We start from the raw sequence: 27,919 nt of genomic DNA on the forward strand, positions 1-27,919 counted from the left end.
AAGAAAGAAAACATCAGCTAGTAAAATTGTTAGCTAAGTTCAACTAATGAATGCATTTAAAATACTTCATCTTTTATAAATAAAGTATTTTAAACAGATTAATGAACAGATAACCATAACAAACACACACACACACACCCTAAAAAAACAGAACTATGGACATAAATCAAGAACCATTTTGGAAAAGATTAAAATTGTGATTTCAAATCTCAGAACATCCTCCCAGAGTATTTGAAGAATTGGGCTTAATATAAGAGCCACTATAATACATTGCTTAAGGTATTGGACCCAGAGCAGGGAGATTCATCCAGATCCAGCCAAATAATCCCTTCAGCAATGAAACTCAATAGCTGACCTTTTTTCCAGACAATTTTATCTCACAGGAGAATAAATAAATACGGAGATCCTCAGGGAAGCTGCCTTCAGCACCTGGAGAAATATTTAACTGGATTTAGCTCAGCAATTAATGTTTAACCAGATAAAATGATAATAAAATGAACAATTTATTCTCATATTTAAAAAGAGAGTAACTGTGATGTATTAAGACTGCTCAAAGATACAATATAGGATCTTGGAAACGTAGTTGATTCCAAATTCAATGTAGGTTTGCAGTGCAATATGGCGGTTTCAAGAAAAACAAATGTAAATTTAGGGCTTTGGGGATATGGGACTGATGAGAATTACTTAAAACAAAAATAACATTTTTTGAAGAATTTATTCCTACAAGCAGTGACAATGAAAGTTGTTGCTATGACACAAGTTCCATTTTTAATTATACAGAAAAGGAAACTTGACTGCAGTTTAAAATTAACACCAACATTTTATAAACTATTCCTAAATATTCAACTCCATCTGGATTGATAGGATTGAAAGGATCAAGTTGTTTCTTGCTAATTAATTGTACTATTTTTTGTACCAGCATGGTTGTAGAAACTTCTAATCTTTAACCCAATGTGTATCTGTTAAGGATCAGTCTGAGTCTTCGGGGTTCAGAAGTAGAAGAGCTTGACCAATCTGAGCCTCAGCCTCAAGCACAGGGATTAGCTGAAGAGAGGAGGTTGCAATGCAGCTGAGGTCAGTGCAGGCAGGTCAGTGCAGGCCGAGTCAGCTGATACAGAAGTTGAGCTAGGTAAGTCCCAAGCTCAGGAAAACACCACAACTTGACAAGAGAAGAGCAAAGGAAGTTGAGTCAGCCACTTGAAAGTAAGAAGTATATCTGACAAATGAGGAATGCTAATTGATTCATCCTGTAGAAATATGGCCTGTATAAAGGAAACTGTGCCTTGACTGGTTCTTTGTGGAAATCAGCTTTACACATGAACATTCCACCTCCTTCTAGCCTAATGGATGGTGCTTTGACTTTCTTGGATAGCCAAGCAGAATTTTGGTCTGGAAACTGACCGTTCTTGGATTATTTCCAGAGTGGCATTTTGTCTCTCTGAACTATTTCAGTTGTGTTTTCCTTCTCTAAGCAGAAATGTCTGTAGTTTTCAATATGTTTATGTTGCCACAGATAAGGATTTAGGACTGTAATAAATACTCTTTTTGGCAGCACAAAAAAGGAATCTATTGATCGATTTAAAAGTACACTGTCATTATGGAGAGGAATGTTGCTGTCAAGATACTGTTATGTTGGCACATCCTTTGTATTCCTTCAACCCATGTTCATCCTTAGTAAGCATGACATTCCCTAAAAGAGCAGTGTACAGAAACATGGTTGGAAACATTGTATAAAATATTTTAAATATGTCCTTTGCAAAGTTGAAATATTCTGAATGTGAAATGGCTGAATACTGTACTATATATACTATATATAGCATATACTATATGCACTATATACTATAGAAAAAACAGAGAAAAAAGAGCAATAAAAATAGGGAATGATCTAAAAGTTATGTTTCCAGCATGGATCTGGATTTCAAGTCACATTAAAGGACTGAGAGCCAACAAGAAAACAAAGGGCTTAACATATTCACATTTTCTTCAGTTTTGTTCAAACTGAACAGAAGAGTCCAAAGGAGAAACAGTGAGCTATGTTGGGTTCCCCCATTCTATTTTCTGGTCAACCACTGCAGTAACACTTGGTACATTTGCCTAAAAAAAACAAGCTTTTATTAGGTCATGAACAAAATGTGAAAACAACACAACATAGCAACCCAAGGCTAGATTTAGGCTAATGCAGCAAACCAAAGTTGACAAATTCCACCCTTATTTTTGTGTAATATATGTCCAAACAAATAAACTACAGCTTATATTGTGATAGCTTGAGCCACATAACATTAGATTGCAAAAGATGGGAAACTAATTCTAGGTAGGGGAGCTTTGCTGGTTTCCACATACATAATTTCCAGTAACTTTTCCATTCTTAACAACTGATGAGATGCTTTTAATATTCCAGTAAGATCTACTGGTCATTTCAAAAGAATTGTAGAATCACTTAGACTTTTTATATTCACACAGCTGGCTGGATAATTCTGGGAGTTAAAGTCCACAAGTCTTAAAGTTGTCAAGTTTGGGGACCCCTGATATAAATGATCAGTGTCAGAACCTCCATGAAATACTAGACCTCTACACTTTTTCAACAAAACACAAATAACTTTTCGGTTATTTAGACAGCTCTTTTGTGCATGTCAATGTCTGGAATACTTTACCTGACTCTGTGCTTTCTTCCCCAAACCCCCAAAACTTTAACCTTAGACTGTCTACTATTGACCTCACTCCAGGGGTGGGTTTCAAATTTTTTAACAACTGGTCCTGTGGGTGTGGCTTAGTTGGTGGGCATGGCTTGGTGGTCATGTTATTGGCTGGGCATGGCCAACTCAATATCACTCACATCGAGGCACGCATCTCCTTGCCTGGCCTCTCATGACTGTGGGGATACTGCAACAGTTGCAAGTGTGAATAATGGTCATAAGTCACTTTTTTCAGTTCCATTGTAACTTTGAATGGTCACTCCACACAAGCAAATTACCAGCAAAGGAGGGGAAAAAACTCCAGAGAAGTTCCTGAGACAGGAAGTCTAGTCCTGCCAAGAATGTAATAAGAGTTAATGGAAAGGCAGTTTCTGTAAGCAACACCAGAATGTTTCCTTCCTGCCTTCCTTACAGGATTAGGCCAGTAATTTCTTCTAACAACCAGTTCCCCGAACTGCTTAGAATGTTAACAGCCGGTTCTAGCAAATAGGTGCGAACTGGTAGAATCCCACCTCTGCCACACCCCTTTCATAGACATCTGTAGGGGGTGTGCATAAGTGCACCAACGTGCCTACCGTCCCTGTCCTATTGTTTCTTTTTTATTTTTTTATATGTATCCATTTCATGTATCCATAACTATGTTTATACTTATACCTGTTATCTTATAATTTCTTGACAAAACAAACAAACAAACAAACAAATAAATAAATTTCCTAGTTCTTTTGGTGAAAATAATGGTGAAACTAAATCTCAGCAACACCAAACTAAACCAACTACAGGTAGTCCTCGACTTACAACCGTTGGTTTAGTGACCGTTCAAAGTTACACCAGCACTGCAAAATTTGACTTATCACCATTTTTGTACACTTAAATAGTTGCAGCATCCCTATGATCAAAATTCAGGTGCTTGGCAACTGGTTCATATTTGTGACCTTTGCTGTGTCCCAGGGTCCTATGACCCCCCCCTTTTGCACCCTTTTGGCCTGCAAAGCCAAGGGGGAAGAAGCCAGATTCACTTAACAACAAGTTAAGTCACTAACTTGTCCACTGCAGCAATTCATTTAACAACTGTGGCAAGAAGAGTCGTAAAACGGGGCAAAACTCACTTAACAAATGTCTCACTGAGCAACATAAATTTAGGGCTCAATTGTGATCATAAGTTGAGGACTACCAGTATTTTCCCCCTCTGGGATTCAAATTTTTTTACTCCGGTTCTGTGGACATGGCTTGGTGGGAATGGCTTGGGTTGGTGGGGATGGTTTGGCTTGGTGGGCAAGGCAAGGGAAGGATACTTAAAATCCCTGTTCCCTCCCCACTCCTGGGGGAAGAATACTGCAAAATCCCCATTCCCTCCCCACCCCACTAACCTGCTTTCCAGCTCTGTTCTCCTGTGCAGGGAAATAAAAGAAGATCCAACTGATCAGCTGGGACTCGGGAGGCAGAGAATAGATGGGGGCAGGGCCAATCAGAGGTGGTATTTGCCAGTTTTCCGAACTATTCAAAATTTCGGCTCCCGGTTCTCCAGAACTAGTCAGAACCTGCTGAATACCACCTCTGATACATGGTATTTGCACTATAACAATAATATTAGCTTGAAAAAATAATTCTAATCTCTGAAATATGATATCCTATGCATATTTATTCTTGCAATATTGGACTGTAGAAGCCGTTTACCCATGCTGCTTCAAATGTAATCAAAAGTTTTGATCATGCTTACTGAAAGATTGCTGATGGGAAAAGAGGTCACCACAATCTCAGAAACCTGAGGTGGACTCTCTCTGACACAACAGATGCAATGCCGGTATGTTTCTCTCACCTGAAAATCCAAAATTCAAAGTCAGAAGGAGGAATTGTCTACTAGACTCCTATTAGAGCAGGAAGTCCTCATTTAGCAGCCATAATCGGGACTGACAACTTGGCTTTTAAGTGAAGTAGTTGCTAAGGGAAACTAGGCTGTGCTCACAACCTTATTTCAGCTTTCCTTTGCTTTACAGGTTTGCAAAAGTTGTAAATGACAGAAATTGGCCACAAAGTTACTTCTTCGTCACTGTTATAGCAAAAAGAGGCCGTTGCTAAATAAGAATCACCTGTATGTGAACTACTCCAAAGCAAAGAAATCAAATCAGCTTTAGTTTGGTTTGTGGATTTGTTTGTGTTTATTAGTAAAGACAATAGTTATTGTATATTAGTAAACAAACTAATTAATCTACAGTGTTCCCATTGCAAAGAGGCTGTTGAGATGCATTTTTTTCCCCTTCTATTTCCCTAGTCTGCTTATTTTCTCTAAAGGAAAGTTAAAGATTATATACCTTTTTGCCATTTCAGAAACCCTCCGGTTAGGTCTGGTTGTATAATGATGGGTAAAAGAAGTTAAAGAAGATCCCGAAATAAACTAAAAGGAATGTACATATTTTGGACAGCCATTTAGTAAATTCCATTACTGATCTGTCTATAATCTCCACTGAATTTCACAAAGTCTAACAAATACCTGTACTTTCTGTAAAGGCTAGCTAAAAGGGCAGATGATTACATATCAGTTATAGATGAATTCAGGTATTAAAAAAAAATCTGCAGCCTGCAAAACCACTCTTGGGGCCACTTTATATGTAACAACAGCCTCTAAAAACATTCCAGAAATGTTCAGTGAAAAATGAACACATTTCCTTTATAGGCATTACAAATATGGCTTCAGATCCACAAGGGAAGCAAATATCCCACTCCATACCTATCTGTCAGTGGTGCTGCTGCTCACTATAATGGGAAGGATTTATGCCAAGGGAAGTTTAGTTCATTTGCAGAGTGAATTTGAAGTAACATTTGCTACTACCACATTCTTTATCATGGCATGGACAAGAAACTGGGAGTGGGAGATGACTCTGACAATTCCTATACCAGGAGCTCACAAAATCCTGAACCCAATCTGGAAAATTTGAAATATTAGGTTGTTTTGTGTGGTAACTTACGTTCCTGTGCAACCCTCTCTTGTTGTTCTGACCCAAAACCTTTTCCAATAAGACAAATAATAACCAAAGGGAACAGAAACCTTTTAATGAGTCTTATGAAACCCCGGTTAAAAGGCTGCTGAAAACTAATTAACTTTGATAAGCATAAACCTTGCCAAAGCTGTACGAGACTGCCAAGAATCACAAATAAGAAGTATTTCACAACACAAGAGTCTTCAAACACCAAATTAAGATACTGTAATGTCCACAAGGCTGAGTTTCAAAACACCTTTGCTTCCTGCAAAGAATGTTCGCTTCACAGCTGCCTTTTATCTTCTTGAAGGAAGGGCCATTACCTTGCAGCCTTACTCACGAGTCGCCCATGCTGCTCTTTCCTGCAAGCAATCCTGCATGCATGTGCACTTGGCACAGGCTCCTCGGGAACCTCCTCATCGCTGCTGCCAGCCCCCACAATCTCTGAAGGCAGCAGTCCACTCCCTAATGGTCCTGGCCCCTCATCTGAGTCCTCGCTTTCCTCAGCCATCCGCACCTGCTGCCAGCTAACCACAACATTTGTTTTCTATATTGATGATTCTCAGCCAGGGGCCATATGGATATTTCAAAGGCACAAAAGTGAAGAACACATAACAGGAGACCACAGCATATGCTGAGATTTATACAAACTGGGAAAGTGGCAATCTTTTTCCTCAATAATGCAACCTAGACAGGGGAACCCAGGGAGGAAAAGAATGAAAAACACAGCTATACAACACCTTTTGGTTGAGTAAGCAGTGCACCAGGAAAATGAAGATTCCTTGCACACTGTTGGTGATGGTGAACAGATATGCCATAATGTCTTCCACAGGGCCATGTTGAAAGAGGCCAAAACACCAGGTCACACCCAGGATGAACACATGGGCTACAGCCTTAAATATCAGTGACCTACAACAAAGGCAAGAAATCAACAGAGAAATGACACTGCTGAAAAGAGAGCATCTGAATCAATCTAAGGCAGGGCTGAGAAACTATGGCAACTTTATGACCTGTGAACCTCAACTCCCAGAATTCCTGAGCCAGCATCACTCAGTTCTGGGAGTTGAAGTCCACAGGTCATAAAGTTGCCATAGCTGTCCATCTCTGGTCTAAGGTAATCCTCTCTCCCTCAATTGACTCTGTGGTAGAATGAAACCATAACTTTCACTTCACAAGAGAGGATGTAAATGAAATATGTGGAGCAATGGGAAATGGCTAAAGTTGATTGTGGCCATAGTCAAAGAAGAATGGGAAATCGTACAGTAGGCCCTTATCAATCACTTGGAGTTTCCCCTTTGCTGAGACAGTTCACCTAACATCTACTGCTAATTCCCAAGATTAAGGTCACTGCTTTGATATTCTGGTGACAAAAAGCTTGTTTTAAAATCAATGAATATTGAGACATCCTATTTCATATTGCACCTATGCTTTAGTAAAGTCACTGTCTTCTACAGATGCCCAGCCAGTATGCATCCATACAAGATATTTCTGCAAAATGGAGGAACAACCTAGATTATACCATTTTTTAACTCAATGGGGTGAAAGATGCTGACCTCCATAATGAAAATTTGCTACTGATAGTTTCTAAACAATTCACCCCTCTGCTAAATTTTGCCAACCTCATGCATACAAAGACCACAGCACTGTTCTCCACTACATGGATTCCTACATTTGCTTCCCAATGCCCTTCTTGTATTGTACATGTTTTGTATCTCGCAATTTGTCATGAAAAAGAATTTTGAAGCATAATAATAATAATAATAATAATAATAATAATAATAATAATGATGAAGCATTATTATTCGTGAGGATCACATGGAACTGTACTCCACATTTCATGCTTTGTGTTAACTCTTACTTGGTATTTTTGACTGAAGATATCTCTGAATTGAGAGATGCCACTTTTTTATGCAGATTCTTCAGAATAAGACAGAAGAACACCAAGTTGACCTTTGGGAAGAAAAAGAATCTTTAGAAAGAAGATAACAGTAGTAGATAGATAATGTTCTAAGACTAAATAAGATGAAGAAGAGAGAACAATTGTTGGTTTTAGATCGCGGTCCCCAACTCCTGGGCATGGTCTATTTAGAACCAGGCTATGCAAATGGCGGGTGAGTGTGCATGGGCAATCAGACACATCTGTGTGAGCAATGCACACTTGCAAACCCACGCATGCGAATGGCAGATGCTTGTGCTCACAACCCCTCTTGTGTGAGCGGTGGCTACTCACACAAATGAAACTGGGCGCGCACGTCCACTCCTGTCCCTCATGCAAAACCATCCCATCTTTCCCCAACCCTCACCGGGCTGCCAAACCAGAAAGGGGACTGCTGTTTTAGATAATATATTTTGGTAGCTGATGCTTTTAATGAGTGGACATCTGCCTCTATTTTAATTACAGATGACAGGGGGGGGGGGGAGAAAGAAATTTCTGTAACTCAGGACAAAATGGGTTAGCTTTTCGCTCTCAAATTCATCTTTCTCTCTCTAACACCTTATCCTTTAGTATAAAATTGCAGCTCTTTGCAAAATATCATTAATTAATTTCTCTTGTGTAGCCGGAAGAACTGATTTTCCTGCGTTTTCAAAAATTTACGAACATCTCCCAACACATTGTAAATATAGAAAGATCAACCAAGGTTGATGTATCTATTTTAGCTACATGAGATCAAGATCTTTTTCTCTTCTTTTTCATCTCAGAAAAAAGTTATAAAACTCTTTATTTCTCTACTATAAAGGATAAGAGACAATATTTGCTCACCACAATTATCACACAGACAGGTCCCATAAAGCTCCAGATAAAATTTGGATTAAGCCAGCAGCTAAAGAAAAAGAAATATCATCAGGAGAAAGTTAAACACTTCCATGTGTTATACAGAGTTGTGCTCCCTGAGTTATACTAGCAATTGTGTGTATGTAGCCTACATTTTGGTGGCACCAGGCTGAGGGAAGCAGCTTTTAACCATATGCTCAGGCTTACCGATAAAGTGTCCCAAAGGCTCCAGGTTTAATTGCTGCAGAAATAGCTACAATCAGGACAGGAAACCCATAACCAATGAGGTACATAGATATCTTCATATACTTGCTGGCCCCGCTGTAATTTGCAACTTTCAAGTTTCTGACAATGAAGTAGAGATTGACAGCTTCCAAGAACATCCAGACAAAACAAGCCAAAAAAAGATATTTCAGAATTCCAGCTATGACCGAACACAGGATCTGAATAAAAAATAAAATGTTATTTCTTTATCAGCATCTGATTCTTGAACTGCTGGTTTGAATGTAGACTGGGCTAACAGAAAGCAGAGAAATGGAACAAATCATATTTGACATTCCTGCTTCCACCAGCAGTGCTACAGTAAAAATCTGTGCACAGTAACTCTCCTTTCACTTGAGATATGTCACTATAATAAAGCTAATAAAAAGCTGAAAGAATTGGGTTTGCAAAGAAAACTGACTCAATTCAGTCAATCTATAGAAAAATGAAGAATTCCTAAGTAGGAAGCACACTCAGAGGGGGTTCTCTCTCCAGTGAACAGAGCAATACATATTCTTCTGAAATACCTTGTTGCCTGTTTTATCTATTCCAATTATGAAGAGGAGGTCTGCTAAAAACAGGCAGAAGCTCAGTTGTAGGTGGATGAAGGTGCTGCTGTTGTGGCTGGAGCGGCAGAAGAGGAATGTGACAATACACAGGAAGAGACAAACGACTGAGATGGACAACCCAAGGTAGCTAATAATGGTGAGGATCAGATCTCCCTGGAAAGAGAAGACAGTTGTTCTCAAAATCATATGAGCCACCTTTTGATAAGGAAGATATGTTTATACTTCATCTAGACCAGAGGTCTCCAAACTTGGCAACTTTAAGACTTGTGGGGACCCCTGATATAGACCATAAAAGCTATTCTGTTACCTGACTGTTTTTGTTGTTATTGTGATTGGAAATAAAGCATCAGAGTGTTCAAAATCTTGAGGAACACAAGCATTTCTTAGTTTACCTTTCTATATATGAAAGGAAGGAACCACGAATAATGATGGAAAACTTTACAGCATGTCAAATAGAAAAATGCTGCTTCGATGATGAAAAAGCAGGACACAACAGTAGATATAACAAGTGAGAGAATAAAAAAACATGTTGTTTACCACGATACAGTTCTGAGATGTTTTCAGAAATTACATACTTGTTTATGAGTTGTGGCCATCAGCACAGCAAAACTGGACAGATGTTGACAGCTGCATTCTGTATGGGTGATGTTAGAAAAGAGTCGTTGGCAACCATGATTGGACAAGGCACCAGAATTCAAGTGGACACAGAGAACCTCTTCCTGGGCAACTTTATTCTGCAAGAGGGAAGTAATGTTGATGGGAGCTAGGGAGAAAATCTACATATTTACTTTATCTCCTACCGCACAGCTGTAGAGTTATTATACATTAACAAGGAAACAACTTTAAGACAAGCAAAAGGAACAATATAAACATAATAGAACTTAAGGACCAGGAGACACCAATACTATTAAATGTGTAAGGTTTGTAAGAGTTGTTAGTGTGAAACGGCACTATCAGACTTCTGATTTATAAAGCTTGAATAACAATAAGGCCTACCTAGAGCCATGATGGTGAACCTATGGCATGTGTGCCAGAGGTGGCATGCAGAGCCATCACCCCAGTTTAGCTCTGCCTCACATGCACACACACACCTCCTGCCGGCTAGCTAGTCTTCGGTTCTCTGCCATTGGGGCTGGGCGCATGCACGGGGGGTGCACATGCATTGCATTTGGGGGGCTTGATTTCTGAGGTAGACTTCACTTACATACCTTGAGATGCTGAAAAGTGAGGTTGACCAGGATAGAAATATTCTGTATCTTGGTCCTGGCAGAAACGCTTACTAGCCTAGAATTCATATGAACATCTGTCAACATTTCATTGCCCAGGAATGTTCCATTCTGCAGTAAAGTATCATCTAAAAGTGTTTTTAGCCCACCGTATGATATAAAAGCCACAGCAACGGTATCTGCAAGAGACAGAAGGAATATCAGGGAGAAACATAAAACCAAATAAACTATACATGATTTCCCCAAACTTGGGAAAATGTTGATAATGAAAGGATCAGTGTAGACCCATATATTTACTTCTTGGTAAAATAAGTATTACCAGCCGCTTTCTATTCCCTTTTACCTTTCCCATGTAAAATGTAGGATTTTACAAATGTGTTGGATTGCAACTTCCCTAATCCAAACCAGAGTGATAAAACACTTCGCAAACTCAGATATCCTAGGATTGTGGCTGACAGGGAGGGAGCAATGAAATAGATAGTAAAAGTAATTTTGGATCTACTCTGTAGAAAAACCAAGCTAGTTATGAACAATACCTGTCGTCATGGCAGTGGTTGCTCTTGGGTGAATGGCCATTTGATCTCCTTGAGCTTTTAATGTGAGTGTTTCATTCTTTTCAAAGGATTCTGGACTGATAAGATTTGTTTGGATCACTGAAAAGACAGAAAAATGCCAAGTTCCTGAATGGATCTGATGAATGCCAGTTCATTTTTTTAAAACCAGAACTAATGACAAATAAGAACCTCATGTCATGATAGAATGAAACAAAATTCCTAATAATAGCACTTGCTTTGAGTAGATGCAGGTGCTTTGAGTTAGGGCCTTACCAGTTGATGGTTCATTCATGAAAAAAACTGTCAACTGAATTGATTACAATGCTGTTGGTCTTATTACTACTTGTGATATTAATAAATCATTTTGTTTTCAGTTTTTAATGAATGATTTGATTAATCGGGACAGCTTATTGGAAAGTTTCATGCAAAGGTAGGAATCAAATTTAAATGATAAATGAAATAAATAAATTGAAAACATGTCTGAACTCTCATATACAGGCTGTCTTCATTAAAGAAGTCAAAATTGTGAATTGCCCGATGAATGAAAAAAGACTCAGTACAGAGAATTTGATTTGTGCAACATACAGGCAAATGCCTTTCTTTTTTTTCTTCAAAGACAAACTTCATCTTTCTTTTTCCTTACCTGTGAAGTTTTGAACCACTGTTTGAGAGATGCTTCCTGGATTTTCAAGAGCTGTTAATAGTGCACCTAAGCTGATTTCCTCCATAATCATGGGCAAAATTGTGACAAAATCCTTCTTTAAGTTATTATCCCAATGAGAGCGATTATCAAAAAGATTTTCGAAGAAATTCACCGAGTCCTGCAGCATTATAAGTATAGTATATAAAATCATACATTGCAATGTCCTACCTGTCAATGAATTCTTCAGCCATAACAATACAAGAGCAAAAAATAGATACAAACTCAAGGTTAATCGCATCAAACTTGATTGCAGAGAATACGACTTCAGCAACAGAGTGGTTAAAGTCTGGAATACTCTGCCTGACTCTGTGGTTTCTTCCCCAAACCCCCAAAACTTTAACCTTAGACTGTCTACTATTGACCTCATCCCCTTCCTAAGTCTGTAGCGGGTGTGCATAAGTGCAGCAACGTGCCTATCGTCCCTGTCCCATTTTTTCTTTTATTTTTCTTATATGTATCCATGTATTCATAACTATGTTTTTTCTTATACCTAGTATCTTGTGAGCAATTGACAAACCAAATAACAAATAAATAAATAAATAAATCAAATTACAAGAAGCAAACTTTTCAAATCTCATTTAGTTTTTCTCCAGCATTTCATTAAGAATGTTCTTGTCAGGATATTGTAAAAGACACTCAATATATTTCAACTTGAATTTTACACTGTTATATGGCCATATGGCTGGATTCAGATTCCATGCATAGCCAAAAGATGGTTTTATCAGCATAGCCATTGTGATCATTTTAAAAATCAATGCCAAAACAAAACTTGGAACCCAGTCTGTAGATATAAAAACCTCACCTGCTCATTTTTTCAAATTCAAAACAAAACCCAAAGTTGTGACATCAATTCCATGACTGACATTACAAAATAAATTTGAATGGTCTTTTACTTTTATGCTGCATTTTAAAAACCTTTCACAATTTAGCTTTTCTGGAGTTCTCAGTATAGACCTTACCTATTTCTAATTTTCCTAAATATTTCTTATTAATTAACCCTTATAAATTAATCCTAACCCTAACCCTAACTACAGTAGGTTTTGTGGCATCTTAACGTTTACAGATTAATTATGCGCTTCACCATAAATGGATTTATTTCTCATGACTCAAAAAGGTTTATGCTACAATACAAGAGATGAAATCTCTTGTGTGGGATCAAAAAAAAAAGAATGCTAACATGGTTCCCCAATGGAATCCATACAATCATGGATCTTGGATTCTTGATTATTTGTTACTTTTAATTAACTAAAGCATATATAAAACTTGATTTTGCATACCAAAATTAAATAAAATATATTTACAAAATTTAAATGTCTAACAATGGAATCTTATGAAATATGGAGCCAATTTATTTATTTCTACCTTATTTTCTAGAATTTAATTTTCCCATCTCATTTCCACTCAACACTGAAAAAGTCCCTTCCCTTCTCTAAGCCAATCCCATATTGAAACACAGATATGAACTGAATTTGAATTTTTATTTGAAAAACTGATTTAGTTCCTAGAATAATGACCCAACTTTTCCTCTATCCACTCATCATCAAGGTACACAACAGGAAACTATACAGCCTTGCTTCTCAGGAAAGAGAAGCTGTGGTGAAATGTTGTCTCTGCAGTTGTCAATAAATCTCACTTTCAGGGTGGTTTCAGTATGCTTGTCATTAGCACCAGGAGGTTTCCAAAAATTCAAGGCAGAACCCAACACTGAGCAGTATAAATTCTTTTCCTAAAAGAAAAGGAGAAAGGAAGCATGTGATCTCAGAGTTGGCAAGTGAAGAAAGAAGCTATATCAGCTGGGGTCTCTAACCTTGGCAACTTCACGACTCCATTCTGGGAATTGAAGTCGAAAAACTGGTAACATTGCCAAGATTGGAGGCTCCCGGTTAGGGCAGGATTTCTCTACCACAGATGCCAGATCAGCTCACCAAACCCTGAAAGCCACATCAATTGAAATTTCTTTCCTGATCCAGGGCTCTTTTCTTCTCTTCAGAAACAATGTTCTAATCTAAACACATCTTTTAGGGACTAGCAAACCTTCAGTGGGGTTGTAGGTTGCCATACATTTCTTTGGAACGCTTTGTTCAGCAATCAGAGATAAAATAGAAATTATAGAAATTTGTGACAGTGCTTTCAATGCCTCTCTTAAACTCTGTTTTAAAATAATTAAACAAAAAAAAAAAAAGACAACAGAGCTTCTGTTTAAATTAATTAACCAGCAATATTTGACTTTTAAAAAAATATATGATAAGCTTATCCATAACTGGCCATTGTGATCTTCAGAGCTTCAAAGCCACATATGAGGAGTATTGGGGGCACATATATGCTAAAGGGTGCTCATTCTTTGATTTCTGTGAACATAAATAAGTGGGAATAGAGGCACAGCTAGACAACTAAGCAGGATGGCCTGCTTAGTGGGTAATAATAGAAATGGGAGGGAGGGAGGATTCAGGAGGTAGAGTTAGACAAGACTTCATAACAAGACTACAAGACCAGCAATTCCATTACTGGTGTCCCCAAACCATTGCAGAGCTACAGCAAGAAAAGAAACCCCCAGCATTACCATCTTCACATAACCCAATTTCTCTCCCAACAATAAATTGACTCCCCTCCCCCTCCCAGCTGAAATGAGCTCAAGCAGGTGCAGAATTGATTGTGAACTGCCACAAACGTTTCTTGTGGTTAATGGCTTGTCATTATTCAAATCACATTTCACATCAACTACTCCAAGTATATAACTGTGCAGCATTGGTAGTATAAACAGGCTGATTTTTTAAAAAATGATACAAATTTAACATATAATGTATTATACTTACGTTTTCTTGTTTATCTAAGCACTTATTTGAATTGAGATTTTTTTGCACTTTTTGTACTTGGGAGTCAAAGGGACTTTCTGTAAAGGAAAATACAAAACTGTTAAGTCCAAAGCAAACTGTCCACTTAAAAAGTTAAAATACTTCGATGGATGACATGTCTCATGTTCGGGATGGGGGCCACATTCTGATCCTTTCCCTGAGTATGAAGCAACTTTCCTTACTTTTTATAATTGAACAATTATATTTCATGTGGCCCCATCCCTTATGTACACTCACTGGAACAAAACAATCATTTTTGTTATTGTTGAGAGACAAAACATTCTATTACAATTATTTGATTTTATGCAGCTTTATTCAGAAATTAATCTTATTCCCACCTCTGAAAAGACAACTCTTGATCTAGCCAATTATAGCAAAACTTATAAAGAACAGTTATAAGTTTCCAATCTTCCCATTTTACAAGAAATTCTGGAGGAGGCCATGGAACTTCATTTGTAGAGGATTCTAGAAGAAACATCTTTTCTGGAATCTTCAACCAGGGCTCAGGCTGGGAATGAGACAGAACTGATCATCCTGGTAGATGACTTATTTTGGGAATCAGGATGGAGTGCACCATTCATGGTCATCTTAGATCTTTCAGCAGCATCCAATACCCTTGTTATTCTTCTGGACATATGGAAGGGTAGGTGTTGGAAATTGTATCATCTCTTTTCTATGAGTTATTTTGATCATTAGAACAAATCGTGATAAAGACAAGGTCTTGACATGTTGTCCTTGGTCATCTGGCATCAGGTTACTGTTATTAAGTGATTCTTTGTTTAAGAAATAACAAGGAACAATTTCTCCCTCTTTTTTACTCCTGCATCCCTCTTTTCAAGATTTATTTATAAATGTGTGGTTTTTCTATCTTCATATATTTCTGTGTATGTTAAGGTCATAAGAAAAAATATATGCTTTAAGAAAGTCTCCTGCTGAGTTCAAATTCCTCTTGTTGAGGACTGGAGGGACTTTGTAGTTATTTCACCCCTTGCTTACTGAGCAATTTCAGCTGTTGTGTGGGGGGAAAACTTGAGACAGTGGTTGCTACAATGTGGGGTACTATGGGGTTCAATTTCCTCCCACATGCCATTCAATGTCTTCCTAAAACTTCTGGGAGAAGCCATCTATCAGTTTTGGGTGAGATGCCATTAATATCACCACCCAAATATTCTGTGGTAATCCCGATTTGGTGTCTGGATTACTAGATGGGCAAAACAACTTCAGATTAAATCCCTGCAATTTGAGAGCATTGCTCTTTGTTGGGAATAGATGTGGCTCTGTCCTGGTTCCAGTTTTAAGTCTTGATGGAATCATCTCCCCTATAAGCAGCAGCAGCATTGGTGCAATTTTAGAATTTCCCTGGACCTACTCTTCCTTCTGAAACAGCAAAGAAAAGCTGTGGCTGAGGCTTTGCCTATCTCTAACTGATGTACAAGTTGCAGACCTACTTAGAAAGGCATGCTCTGAGTTCAGTGACTCATGCCCTTGTCAGCTCTCAAACTGCCACCACACCATCTACATGACTTTGCTTTTGAAATGACATGAAGTGCATTATCCCATCTGCTTGCCTGAAGTAGAATGTTCATCTGTTCTAAGCCTTTGTTACAATTACAGCATTGATATTGTTCTGTACAGACATTTGCATACTCGAAATCCGGCAGCCCGGATTGGCTAAAGCGCACAGCCACCGGATTGGCTGAGTGCGTGGCACTGATTGGTCGTTCGGAATCGGCCGCGATTGGCTGAGCCGATCGCGGGCGATTCAAAACGACCCGATTGGCCGCCGCACTCGGCAGAAAATGCTTTTAAGCCGCGCTTCTCCCCCACTCACCCCACTTGTGTTTTACCCCGAATAAAGAGCTGAACCAAGTCACTGCCTCGCGTCCTTTGTTCGTATGAGAGATACGACACTGGCGACGAGGATGGGATTTTAAAACAAGTCCCACACCGCACGTGGCTCACGGAACCGCAATCGGCAACATGGCCAGCGGCAACGTGCCACCCGCTCCCTTCAACCAAGCTACGGAGGACTGGGAATCGTACATAGACAGATTCCTCATGTTCTTGGAGAGTAGCAACCTCAAGGACGCGAACGGGCAGAGAAAACGAGCCGTCTTCCTCACGCACTGCGGGCCCGCAGTGTTTAAAATGGCAAAAGCCCTCGCCAAACCTCTCGATGTGAAAGCCATGGACTGGGCTGATCTCGAACCGCTGCTGAGAAGCCACTACGCGCCCGCCGTGCCCACCCTCATCCGCTGGCACGAGTTCTACCGCCGCGACCAGAAGCAAGGCGAGAGTGTCAGCAACTTTGTGGCTGACCTCAGGGACCTCGGGGGACTGTGCGGGTTCACCGATCTCGATGAAGCCTTGCGGGACCGCGTCGTCCTCGGCCTCAGGTACCCCGTCCTACAGAGTCGGATCATGGCAAAGGGCGACATCTCCCTTGCCGACGCCCTTGCCGAAGCCACCGCAGCAGAAGCGACCCGGAAATCAGCGGCCCAATTGCGGCAGGCCAGCACCACGGAGCGGCCCGCCATGGCCGAGACGACTGCGACCCCCGAGAATCGGGCCGAAATCAACCACCGAGCGGCCGCATCCACGCACCATGGCGACCTCGAATCCCCCTCCGACTCGGAAGACGACGAGGAAGACATCCACCGGCTGCAGATGGGGCGCGACCGGCGCGAACCACGGAACCGAAAATCAAAGTTCCAGTGCGCTGGCTGCGGCGGCAAGCACCCACGGTCGGAATGCCGGTTCTTCGATGCAATATGCCGGCATTGCGACAAGCGGGGCCACATCGCCAAGGTCTGCCGTTTCAAATGAAACCACAGCCCCCGCCACCGAGACGGCAGCCCACGGAGACGCGACAACGCCAGGCGCGACAACACCCCCCCGAGGAACCGCAACCGGGACAGCGAGAGCCGTTGGAGCCGGGAAGCAAGGAGCCGCCGTTTCAGCGAAAACCGCCAGCGCGAGGAAACGCACCAGACGATCATCGTCGGCCATTCCTCCAACTGGGATGGCCGGAAGGTCCACGTGGAGGTCGCCATCGAAGACCGCCCATGCAAGATGGAAGTGGACTCCAGGTCCTACCTATCCATGGTCGCGTGGCGGGAAATTAAGCGGCTAGTACCCTCCATGAAGCGGCACGAGCTGGAGAGCCAGAAGCTCATCCTCAAGGACTACCAGGGGAATCGCATCCCCGTGGTAGGGACCGGGCACTTCAAGGTCACATTTAAAGGGTGCACCGAAATACTCCCCCTGACCATCGTCGAACGAGACCGCCCCAGCCTCCTGGGACTCCAATGGTTCGTGCTGCTGGGAATAGAAGTGACCGGCACCAACCACGTCGCCGAGGCAGACTGGGAGGAGCAGCTTGTGTGCGACTTCCAAGAGGTCTTCGACGGCAACCTAGGCAAGTACCGGGGGCCCCCAATATCGTTCAGCCTGGACCCCACCATTGCCCCCATCCGCCTCAAACCCCGGCGAGTGCCTTTTGCCCTCCGCCCCAAAATCGATGAGCAATTAAATAAGCTCATCGAGCAGGGAGTTCTCGAGCCAACGGACCATGCCCGGTGGGAGACTCCTATAGTCACCCTGATAAAACCAGATGGGTCGGTGAGAATCTGCGGGGACTATAAGGCCACCCTGAACCGCGCGCTCCAACAAAGCGCCTACCCCGTCCCAGTAGTGCAGCACCTCCTACACTCACTGGGGGGGGGGGCAGGGTTTTCGCCAAACTCGACCTGGCCCAAGCCTATCAGCAACTGCCGGTCGACGAGGCAACCACAGAAGCACAGACCATAGTCACACACCGAGGGGCATTCCGCTGCAAGAGACTCCAGTTCGGAGTCAGCGTAGCCCCGGGGGTGTTTCAAAGCCTAATGGAGAGGCTCCTCCGGGGCATAAGAGGGGTAGTACCCTATTTTGACGACGTGCTGGTAGCCGCGGCCGACCAGAAACAATTGGAAGGCCGCCTAAGGGAGGTACTGCAAAGATTCCAAAGTGCAGGGCTAAAAGTTAAGAGGGAGAAATGCCAACTGCGCATGGCACGGGTTGAATTCCTGGGATATCTCCTAGATCAGGACGGAATCCACCCCACTGAGGGCAAAATCAAAGCCGTCAAGGAAGCCCCAAGACCCAGTAACAAAACTGAGTTACAAGCGTTCCTGGGGTTGATTAATTTCTACAATGTTTTCCTGCCCCAAAAGGCAACCGTGGCGGAACCGTTGCATAGGCTGCTCGACAAGGCAGCCACCTGGACGTGGGGAAGGCAAGAAGAGGGCGCGTTCAACAAAACCAAGGACCTTCTCACATCGGACGCTGTCCTCATCCAGTACAGCGAGACATTCCCCATCACGGTAACATGCGATGCATCACCCTTCGGCGTAGGAGCCGTCCTCAGCCACACCCTCGCCGACGGAAAAGAAGCCCCCATCGCCTTTTTCTCGAGGACCCTTTAAAAATCCGAAAGAAACTACAGCCAATTGGACAAAGAGGCTCTAGCAATCGTCGCAGCCGTAAAGAAATTCCATGAATACCTTTACGGCAGGACTTTCTCCATAATCACGGACCACAAGCTGCTGCTGGGAATACTGGCAGGAGACCGGGCCACCCCAATCATCCTCTCCCCAAGGATGACAAGGTGGTCCGAATTTCTCGCCGCCTACAATTACCGGCTAATCCACCGCCCCGGTAAGTCAATCCTGCACGCGGATGGCCTCAGCCGCACACCATTGCCAACCCTGGACGCTGACCCGGCACCCACAACATCTACCCTGAGCATCGAGACTTTACCCAACCTACCCCTGACCGCGTCAGACATTGCCCTAGCAACCAATAAAGACAAACGTCTGGCGCAGGTCCTAAGATGGGTGGGAAAAGGGTGGCCGGAAAAGGACGTGGACAACGAGTTCAAAGCTTACCGGAGCCGACAAACAGAGCTATCAACGCAAAAAGTCTGTCTACTGTGGGGGGACAGAGTCATAGTTCCAGAAAAACTGCAAAAAAAAGTCCTGAGCATGCTGCACGAAGGGCACCCTGGCATCGTTAGGACAAAAGCCCTGGCCAGAAGTCACGCCTGGTGGCCAGGGATGGACAAGGAGATCGAAGCCTGGGTGGCCTCCTGCAAGCAGTGCCAGGAATCAAGACCAAACCCCCCCGCCGCCCCGATCCTAGAATGGGAAACCCCCAGGGGGCCATGGTCCCGGATCCACGTAGATTTCGTGGGACCAACCAGAGGACACACCTTCCTGGTAACCGTAGACGCTTACTCCAATTGGCTGGAGGTAAACAACATGAACACAACAACCACAGACGCCGTCATCAGAGAACTCAGTAAGCTTTTCGCAACCCACGGCCTTCCCGATGTCATCGTGTCAGACAACGGGCCCCAGTTCACCGTGCTGCCCTTCGAGAAATTCCTGGCAGAACGAGGGATCCGGCACGCATTAACGGCACCGGCGCACCCGGCGGCGAATGGAAGGGCGGAGAAAATGGTCCAATTCACGAAGAAGACCATTCAAAAGATCGAAACCGGGGACATACAAGACAAAATAAACCGGATGCTGCTAATACAGCACATAACCCTGAGCACTACAACGAACAAGAGCCCAGCGGAGCTACTAATGGGGAGGAAACTGCGATCACCGCTCGACTGCCTGCACCCCACATACAACCCAGAGAAACCCCCTGACTCCACCAGCAAACGCAGAACATTCGCACCAGGAGACAGGGTCTACGCAAAAAACCTTACCGGGGACCCCCTCTGGATACCGGCAACGATCACCCAAGCAACAGGCCCACACTCGTACCGCCTTCAAACTACCGACGGACGAGCGTGGAAACGCCACATCGACCAACTGAGATCAAGAACCACCGCGGGAAATACAACCGACACGCAAACACCAGACACTGAAAGGAACCGGCAAAACACCAACCAAGAGGGGAGGGGAGGCCCCAAAGAACAAAAAGAACAAACCTACCCAAAAAGAAACCAGCAGTACTCACCACCTGAAGAACCGGAGAGCGACCCACTCGAAGCCTCACCTGGAAGGAGCAGCCGAGCCAGCTCAACCGGCCCCGGAAGCCCGAGCGGGAGCAGCCAAGCCAGCTCAACCAGCCCGGAAAAGCCGAGCGGGAGCAGCGAAGCCAGCAGCTTGACCAACCCGGGGAGACCAGGAGGAAGCCGCGGCGAGAGGCCTGACTCACCCTTCCAGGCGGTTCCATCAACGAGGCGGAGAGCGACAGGAGTCCCACCCGAACCGGCCGACAGCCAGGAGACAACTGACCAGCGCAAGTCCAGTCGGAAAATACGGAGCCCCGCCTACTTACGGGACTACGTCACGTAGGACCAAACCAAGAGGGGAGGGGTGTTCTGTACAGACATTTGCATACTCGAAATCCGGCAGCCCGGATTGGCTAAAGCGCACGGCCACCGGATTGGCTGAGTGCGCGGCACTGATTGGTCGTTCGGAATCGGCCGCGATTGGCTGAGCCGATCGCGGGCGATTCAAAACGACCCGATTGGCCGCCGCACTCGGCAGAAAATGCTTTTAAGCCGCGCTTCTCCCCCACTCACCCCACTTGTGTTTTACCCCGAATAAAGAGCTGAACCAAGTCACTGCCTCGCGTCCTTTGTTCGTATGAGAGATACGACAGATATGATTTGATTATGAGTCCAATTCAAAACGTTGGTTGTCATCTTTAAAACTCTACATCAGGGGTGTCCAACCTTTCACCTTCCCTGGGCCACATTAGAAGATGAAAATTTGGTTTGGGCCGCACATAAAATAAAATAACAGTAACGATACCCTATCATCCCAAAAAACCATAGAAAACATAGTTAACATTAAATTTATTTGGAAATAAAGTTAGTGAGATGTTTTTATTATTTATTATTTATTAAAAATTATTTATTTTTTATCACGTTTTTTTTATCACAGTTTATTTTCCGGCCAAATTTTGCGGGGTGGGGGGGAGAAAGCTCGCCTGCCTCACGCCTACCTCTCCTCCTGCAAATAGCCCGGCTGGATGAGGCAGGACTGGAAGGCAGAAGCAGCAGCAGCGGCGGGGGCAGAAGCAGCGGTGGGGGGAAGGCTTCTGCCCTGCCGCTGCTGCTGCTGCTGCTGCAGAGGTGGGGAAGACTTCTGCCCCCACCACCGCTGCTGCTTCTGCCCCCACCGCCGCTGCTGCCCCCGCCGCCGCTTCTTCCCCGCCAACGCTGCTGCTTCTGCCCCCGCCGCCGCTTCTTCCCCGCCACCACTGCTGCTTCTGCCCCACCGTTTCTGCCCCGCCACCACCGCCGCCGGTGCTTCTTCCCCCGCCGCCACCGCTTCTACCCCGCCGGCGGGGCAGCGGTGGCGGGGGCAGAAGCAGCAGCAGTGGCGGGAGGAGAAGCGGTGGCGGCAGGGGAGAAGCGGCGGGGGTGGCGGCGGGGGCAGAAGCGGCGGGGGTTGCGGCGGGGCAGAAGCGGCGGGGGTGGCAGCGGGGGAAGAAGCGGTGGGGGTGGCGGTGGGGCAGAAGCGGCGGGGGTGGCGGCGGGGCAGAAGCGGCGGCGGTGAGGGCAGCGGCGGCGGCGGGGGCAGAAGCAGCAGCGGTGGCAGGGGCAGAAGCGGCGGTGGTAACAGCAGGAGGTGGCGCTCTGACGGCGCCCACCTTTTCTCTTGCTGCTTGGCCTGGCGCTTGCCTCGCCCCGCCTCGCGCCTGCCTCTCCTCCTCCTTCTCGCTGGCTGTGGCACGATGGTTGGGGTGGGCACTGGGCCGCATTACGAGGCGACCTGGGCCACATGCGGCCCGTGGGCCGTGGTTTGGACAAGCCTGCTCTGCATCTTATCTCCCAGAAAGCTACAGAACTGTTTCTCCTTTGAAGACACAGTCTGCCTGAAGCAGGAAAGAATTTTAAAGGTTCTGTGATGACGCAGGGCATGGCACAAAGGCAACACAGTCAAATAAGCAAGAAGAGTCCCTTTATTATCTCCAACTTTGCCCCAATGTCCAGGTTATCTTCAGCTGGAGAAAAACTCTCCCAGAAGCAGTCTTTAAGTGGAGGAAATTCAGTCCAAAAACAAAGTATGGACAAACCAGTGGTGTTATTTGACGGTTCTGCCTGGTTCTGGAGAGCCAGTAGCGGGCGATGAGCAGTGGAGACCGAACCGGTTCTCTTCACTGCTCTGTGTTTGGCCCACCCACCCTCCTGGGCTCCCATACTCACTTTTATGGCCAGAATTCAAAGCGCAGCTGCTTTGCGCAGCGCAGAATAGCACCGCATGGTAGCTGCTGCAACAACCTGCATCGTGCAAGCTTGCAGGAGGCAAGTTAGAACGCCTCTGTGCCTGCGCAAAGTATGTGTTTGGTGCACACGTACATGCAAAGTGTGCATCTGCGCAAAGCACAGCCACCGAGCCAATCCCACCGAACCGGTGGCAACTTTATTTGAATACCACCACTGGTACAAACTGTAACTAAAAATCCAAACAAACCACACTGCAGTAATTAACTTGACAAGGCAGGAGAAGGAATTGCAGACTTGAAAGCACAGCAAAACAGACACAGTTGGGAAGACGCCAGGAACACAGATAAGCCTCAACAATACCAGATAATTCATGATTTGCTCCCAACCGTTTGCTGTGTGCAGCTTCCTTTTTTAAACACTGTGTTCCCAGCTGCAGCTAATGAAGGGAATCAGGGCCCTTTCCTCCCCCATAAGCCACACAACTCATGTTGCTCCCTCTCTGTTCCTCCCTGCACGCCCTAGGATGAGGAAGGGGTGGGCCTGGGTCTTCTTCTGAATTCCTTCTCCCTTGCTCCACCTCTTCCCTGCTCTGCCCAGCTGGACTTTGCCCTTCCCCAATTTCTTCCATAGCCAATGAAGCCACACTCCCACTCCCTGTCAGCTGCTCAGCCTCCCCCTCCGAATCAGATTCTGACAGGGGCATTGAAGGTTCCCTACTCATAGACTTGTGCGTGTGTGTGTGTGTGTGTGTGTGTGTGTGTGTGTGTACAGATACATGTACACAAGTATATATGTGTGTACAGGTATATATATGGCTTACACTGTGAAATATCTTTTCTCCTAAGTTATAGAACTCCCTTGGCTTTCATAAATTGATTAAGACCAGACTGTTCTGCTGATCATTTATGTGAACTGTTTTTTAAAAGAGCAATTATTAGGTGCTTCTTGGCTGCCATTTTATTATATGTATCTTTTGTAAAGCACTTTGCCTAATTTGGAAATGGATGGTATATAAAAGTTCTTGAAGTCATTCGGTGACATTGATTAGAAGGAGAGTTAGACCAGAAGGTGCATTTCTTTTTACAGTGCATAACTGACCACAAAATCTCCTAGTACTCAATACCTTGGATGGTTTCGAGAGATGATCATCTTAATCCCCATAAGATAGGTTGGATGTTGGATTTGAATTTCATCTATTGATTGTGGAAACTACAGAGGTATCTGATTGACTGGACAAAATGGTGCTTGGCATAATTCATCGTGGTACTCTTTGTATTAATTTGTAAGGGAAATATTATGTGCAAAAGCCAAAAAGCCAACTAATCCAATTTTATTTATTTTACTTCTCTGCTGGAGAGAATGTACTGTCTATATAAAACTCAAGATGAAATGTAAGCCTATTCCCTGATTGCAAATGTTAATAATTGCCAGAAGTTTTAACTGTTTATCTTTTAAGAAGAATGCTGTCAGTGAAGGCCTTGTGACCCTTTGCTCTCAAACCCATATTATGTCATAGATCTTTATTAGTTTATATCTATTTTAAATTGCTCAACATCTCTCCATAATAGAACATTTCATTTATCAAGACATTGATAGTGGCTGAAAACTACAGTTCGATTAGTTCCATTCAGTTAAGCTCAAGAAGATACAATTGAAAAGAGTCAATGAATAAATACACTTACTCTTAGGAATGTTATTGTTCGATCCTGGCTTATTGCAATTGCTGCCTGGAAAATAAGAAGGACATTTTCAGTGACCATGTTCATTTTAAGCAAAATTATACACAGTATAGTGTCTTCCTTTCTTTAACCACATTGTTTAGTATAAACTAACTGAAGATTTTAGGAAAACATAGATGACTGCCAGGTGTAGATTTTTTGCACTAAAAATGTGGTCGTGATTTATTATACAATAGTAGCACCTAATGTATCTTATTATAAAAGGCAGGAGTAACATGCTAGGAATATAACAAACTTAAATTCTCTGCATTTTATCATGGCCTGATTCTGCCTTAACCTATGACAATTTTCATTAAGAAACAGCCAGTGATATGGAGTAAAAGGAAATGTGTAACTTACATCAGTAGAGGGGACAGGCCCTAAACCAATTTATCAGCAAGCATTCATGTGTGGAATTAACTGTAAGGTCCACAGAAGGGTAAAACATCAAAAGGCCAACCTGTGCTTAGTATGGTTCAAATTTTTAAAGTAGTCTAGACAAGAAGCACCAACCATGTAATGAAATTGTATTTCACTTCACTTTTATGCATTTGGGGATTACATGTGATAAAGGGGTAGACACAATTTAAAACTTACCAAACAATGAATAGATCTTACACACAAAATGGTTCCATGCTGATTCACCAGAGGTTCCTACCGAAGAAAGCAATTCCTTTCAATCCTTAGACAAATCCAGCTGAACAAGACTGCTAGAGTTTCTTTATTGATGTAGGGATATAAGCAACCTTAGATAACTGCATGTTACATAGACATTGCAGAGTATTTAGCAGAAAGAATAAAGAAAAGGAAAACCATAAAGGAAAAGGAAGATTGTCAAGCTACTAAATTATGAAATGCAGTGATTCACTTAACAACTGTGGCAAGAAAGGTTGTACAATGGGGCAAAACTCACTTAACAAATGTCTCATTTAACAACAGAAATTTTGCACTCAGTTGTGGTCATAAGTCAAGGACTACCTACACAGATGTTCTGAAAATGTTCTCCACCTAATTTCTACATTTGAAGCCTAACAAGTTTGTATTGTTTTATTTCTCAATCTGGTAAAAAAAATGTTACAAACCCAAAACCTGTCTCAGATTTCATTTTGTTAATCTTGCTGTGACAGATCTCTTCCCATAAAATGTAGCTAGATGCAATCAGGCATGTAATAATATTTTTGTGATCTTTTCAGTGCAGAGGTTTATTTAAAAGCATGCATTTTATTTTATATGATAAAAAAGGAAGCTAGTAAGGAAACTTTTGTCAGTTATCACAGTTGCCTCTTTTGTTGAGGAGTGGGAGGGGGATAAACAGCAACATATTCCATAATTTGGATAGGGTTCCCCCTACATAGAATTCAGCTTTTTAAATCTGCTATAAATTTATTTTAGCAGGAAAAGTATTAATCTGTCAATAAAAATTCCATCCTGAAATAAACATAAGCATGAATGACACATGGCAGTTTTGGTGCAAAACTGGATATATGGAAAAAGATACACTGGTATATAAAATGCACCCATTTCTCTGCAAAAGAAAAACAGCATTCATATTTTAAAATGTTTTTATTTCAGAAGGTGTACGACTATACTTGCCTATACTAATTGGAGAAAACTCTCAAGATGTAGTACCATATGGTGCTACTACGCAAAAGGGATTTGTTACTATACAAATTCACATTCAGTTTTTACCTAAGTTGTCTATCTTTCAGTTCATTACAAAGAAAAATATATGTATTAGCTGACATTTGAACGACAAGCACAATCAGTGTTTAGGATCACTTCTTTATATTATTCTTGTGAAGGTAAATAAGTTTTACCTTTTACATTTGCACAAATGATTGCCAATCCAAGACCTAAAATAAATAAATGCAATTATAACATTATAAGTATAATATAATTGTCTTTAAAATGCAAGATAGTCCTCCTTCCTTTTTAGATGAAATAACTTTGACCTATGAAATTTCAGTTGCTTTGGCATAAACTTGGATTTGTAATTCCACTTGTATCTGATTCATTTAAAATTGTTATCATCATTGCATCATTACACTATATAAAAACTTACCATCCACTGTAAAAAGGACTATAAAAATTATTATCATTATTTATTGTGTCAAAATAAGAACATTCGGGTTGACCATGAGCTCTACATTAAAAGTCATGCTGAAATGCATAAAAAAAATTCCCTTGAGAATTGTATAAAGTGTTTTAAATAGTAGATGAAAATTCATATGAATTTCTAGAGATCTTGCAAAGCGTTCTCAACATGGCTGTTGCTTGTTGACATCAGAAGGTGGTGTGTAATGCACAAATAGGAGCCATCATGACCAAGGCATAAACTAAAATTATGTGAAAAACAAGTGAGAGGTTCCTGTAGCAGAAAGTCTATATAGAGTTCAAAATATATGTTGATATTGAAGGTAAGAGTTAATGGAAATTAAGAGGGGTTGAACTTAGACCACTTGTAGCAATCTAATGACTCCAGGCTGATTCCTCTCTTTATTCCACCTCCAGGCTTTGCTTCTTCTTCTACATCCATGAATGAAAATAGCAGTATGATTGAGTGGAAGAATTAAGATTGTAAAACTGCCAATATTGTATCAATATTGGTTCTTCTTAAACATTTTAAATAGTTATGAATACAATTTTAGGGATTAGTTGGGAATTGCTGAAATCAAACTGTTTCAAGTCTTCAAAATCAATGAAACTATCCTTGTTTAATCCCACCCCTGCCTTCCATCCCCACCCTCCCCACTTTCCACACCTAAAATTTCCTTAAAATTCTGTCTTCACTGGACTTTTTGAAGGAAGCTCCCAGGTCTTCTATGACCTTAGAACTTCTTTTAGGAGTAGGTTTACTAAATACTGGTCTAAAGTTTCTGATAATTACCATTTTGGCTTGCAGAACATGATACAAAATAACTGGGTAGAATTACTTTAGCTGTAATATTTTTTACTCAGGGATGTCTGGTAGGGCTGAGTCATGGACAGTTTAGCCTTAGCACCAGAGAGCCAAAGTGTGAATGCTCACTCCTCCATTCTCACCAATTGTTTTAAGGCTGAGGTGCAGCAATGCCACACAACTGATATCTCTTGTCTCAGTATAAATCTTTCCCATTTATATGGGACCTTCCACCTGGAATATATCTGCTGTACCATTGAGCTATTATCTGATTTCCTTAAACCAAGGAATTGTCTACTCACCTAGAGTGATACAAGCGAGAGGATTCCTCATTGCCTTCTTGTGTGAGTGAATTAATGACTAATTTTAACTTCTCTCTCTTAAGAGGTAAAGCATAAAGGAACTACAAAGTGCTATGAATAACCTAGTGCATTAATACGTATTTCCTATAAGGAAAGGG

At 42.6% G+C, this 27,919-nt stretch overlaps 1 protein-coding gene across 1 annotated transcript; it reads right to left on the minus strand.

Annotated features, from left to right (window-relative positions):
- Positions 1 to 19: 19 nt before the first annotated feature.
- Positions 20 to 27,812, minus strand: LOC113440704 (adhesion G protein-coupled receptor E3-like). Its single transcript, XM_026707284.2, has 17 exons — positions 27,762 to 27,812; positions 26,378 to 26,413; positions 25,158 to 25,214; positions 24,525 to 24,569; positions 14,568 to 14,644; positions 13,388 to 13,480; positions 11,695 to 11,872; positions 11,034 to 11,150; positions 10,480 to 10,676; positions 9,847 to 10,005; positions 9,230 to 9,424; positions 8,649 to 8,884; positions 8,430 to 8,490; positions 7,527 to 7,618; positions 6,409 to 6,577; positions 4,411 to 4,509; positions 20 to 2,094 (listed from the first exon to the last, which is right to left on the minus strand). Exons 1-17 carry the CDS (start codon positions 27,790 to 27,792, stop codon positions 2,032 to 2,034), a joined length of 1,905 nt encoding a protein of 634 aa, XP_026563069.2. The 5' UTR covers positions 27,793 to 27,812; the 3' UTR covers positions 20 to 2,031.
- Between the last annotated feature and the right edge of the window lie 107 nt (positions 27,813 to 27,919).

Source organism: Pseudonaja textilis, chromosome 3 (genome assembly GCF_049901715.1).
Source record: "Pseudonaja textilis isolate UNSWEBS1 chromosome 3, rPseTex1.2, whole genome shotgun sequence".
NCBI classification, from domain to species: domain Eukaryota; kingdom Metazoa; phylum Chordata; class Lepidosauria; order Squamata; family Elapidae; genus Pseudonaja; species Pseudonaja textilis.

Excerpts from the sequence above, each read along its gene's own strand:
- LOC113440704 (XM_026707284.2), bottom strand. The coding sequence starts at position 27,792 with ATGAGGAATCCTCTCGCTTGTATCACTCTAG. Across the intron at positions 24,570-25,157 it reads TAAGATCTATTCATTGTTTG|GCAGCAATTGCAATAAGCCA; the intron begins GTAAGTTTTAAA and ends CTTATTTTCCAG. Across the intron at positions 10,677-11,033 it reads AACCACTGCCATGACGACAG|ATACCGTTGCTGTGGCTTTT; the intron begins GTATTGTTCATA and ends TGTCTCTTGCAG.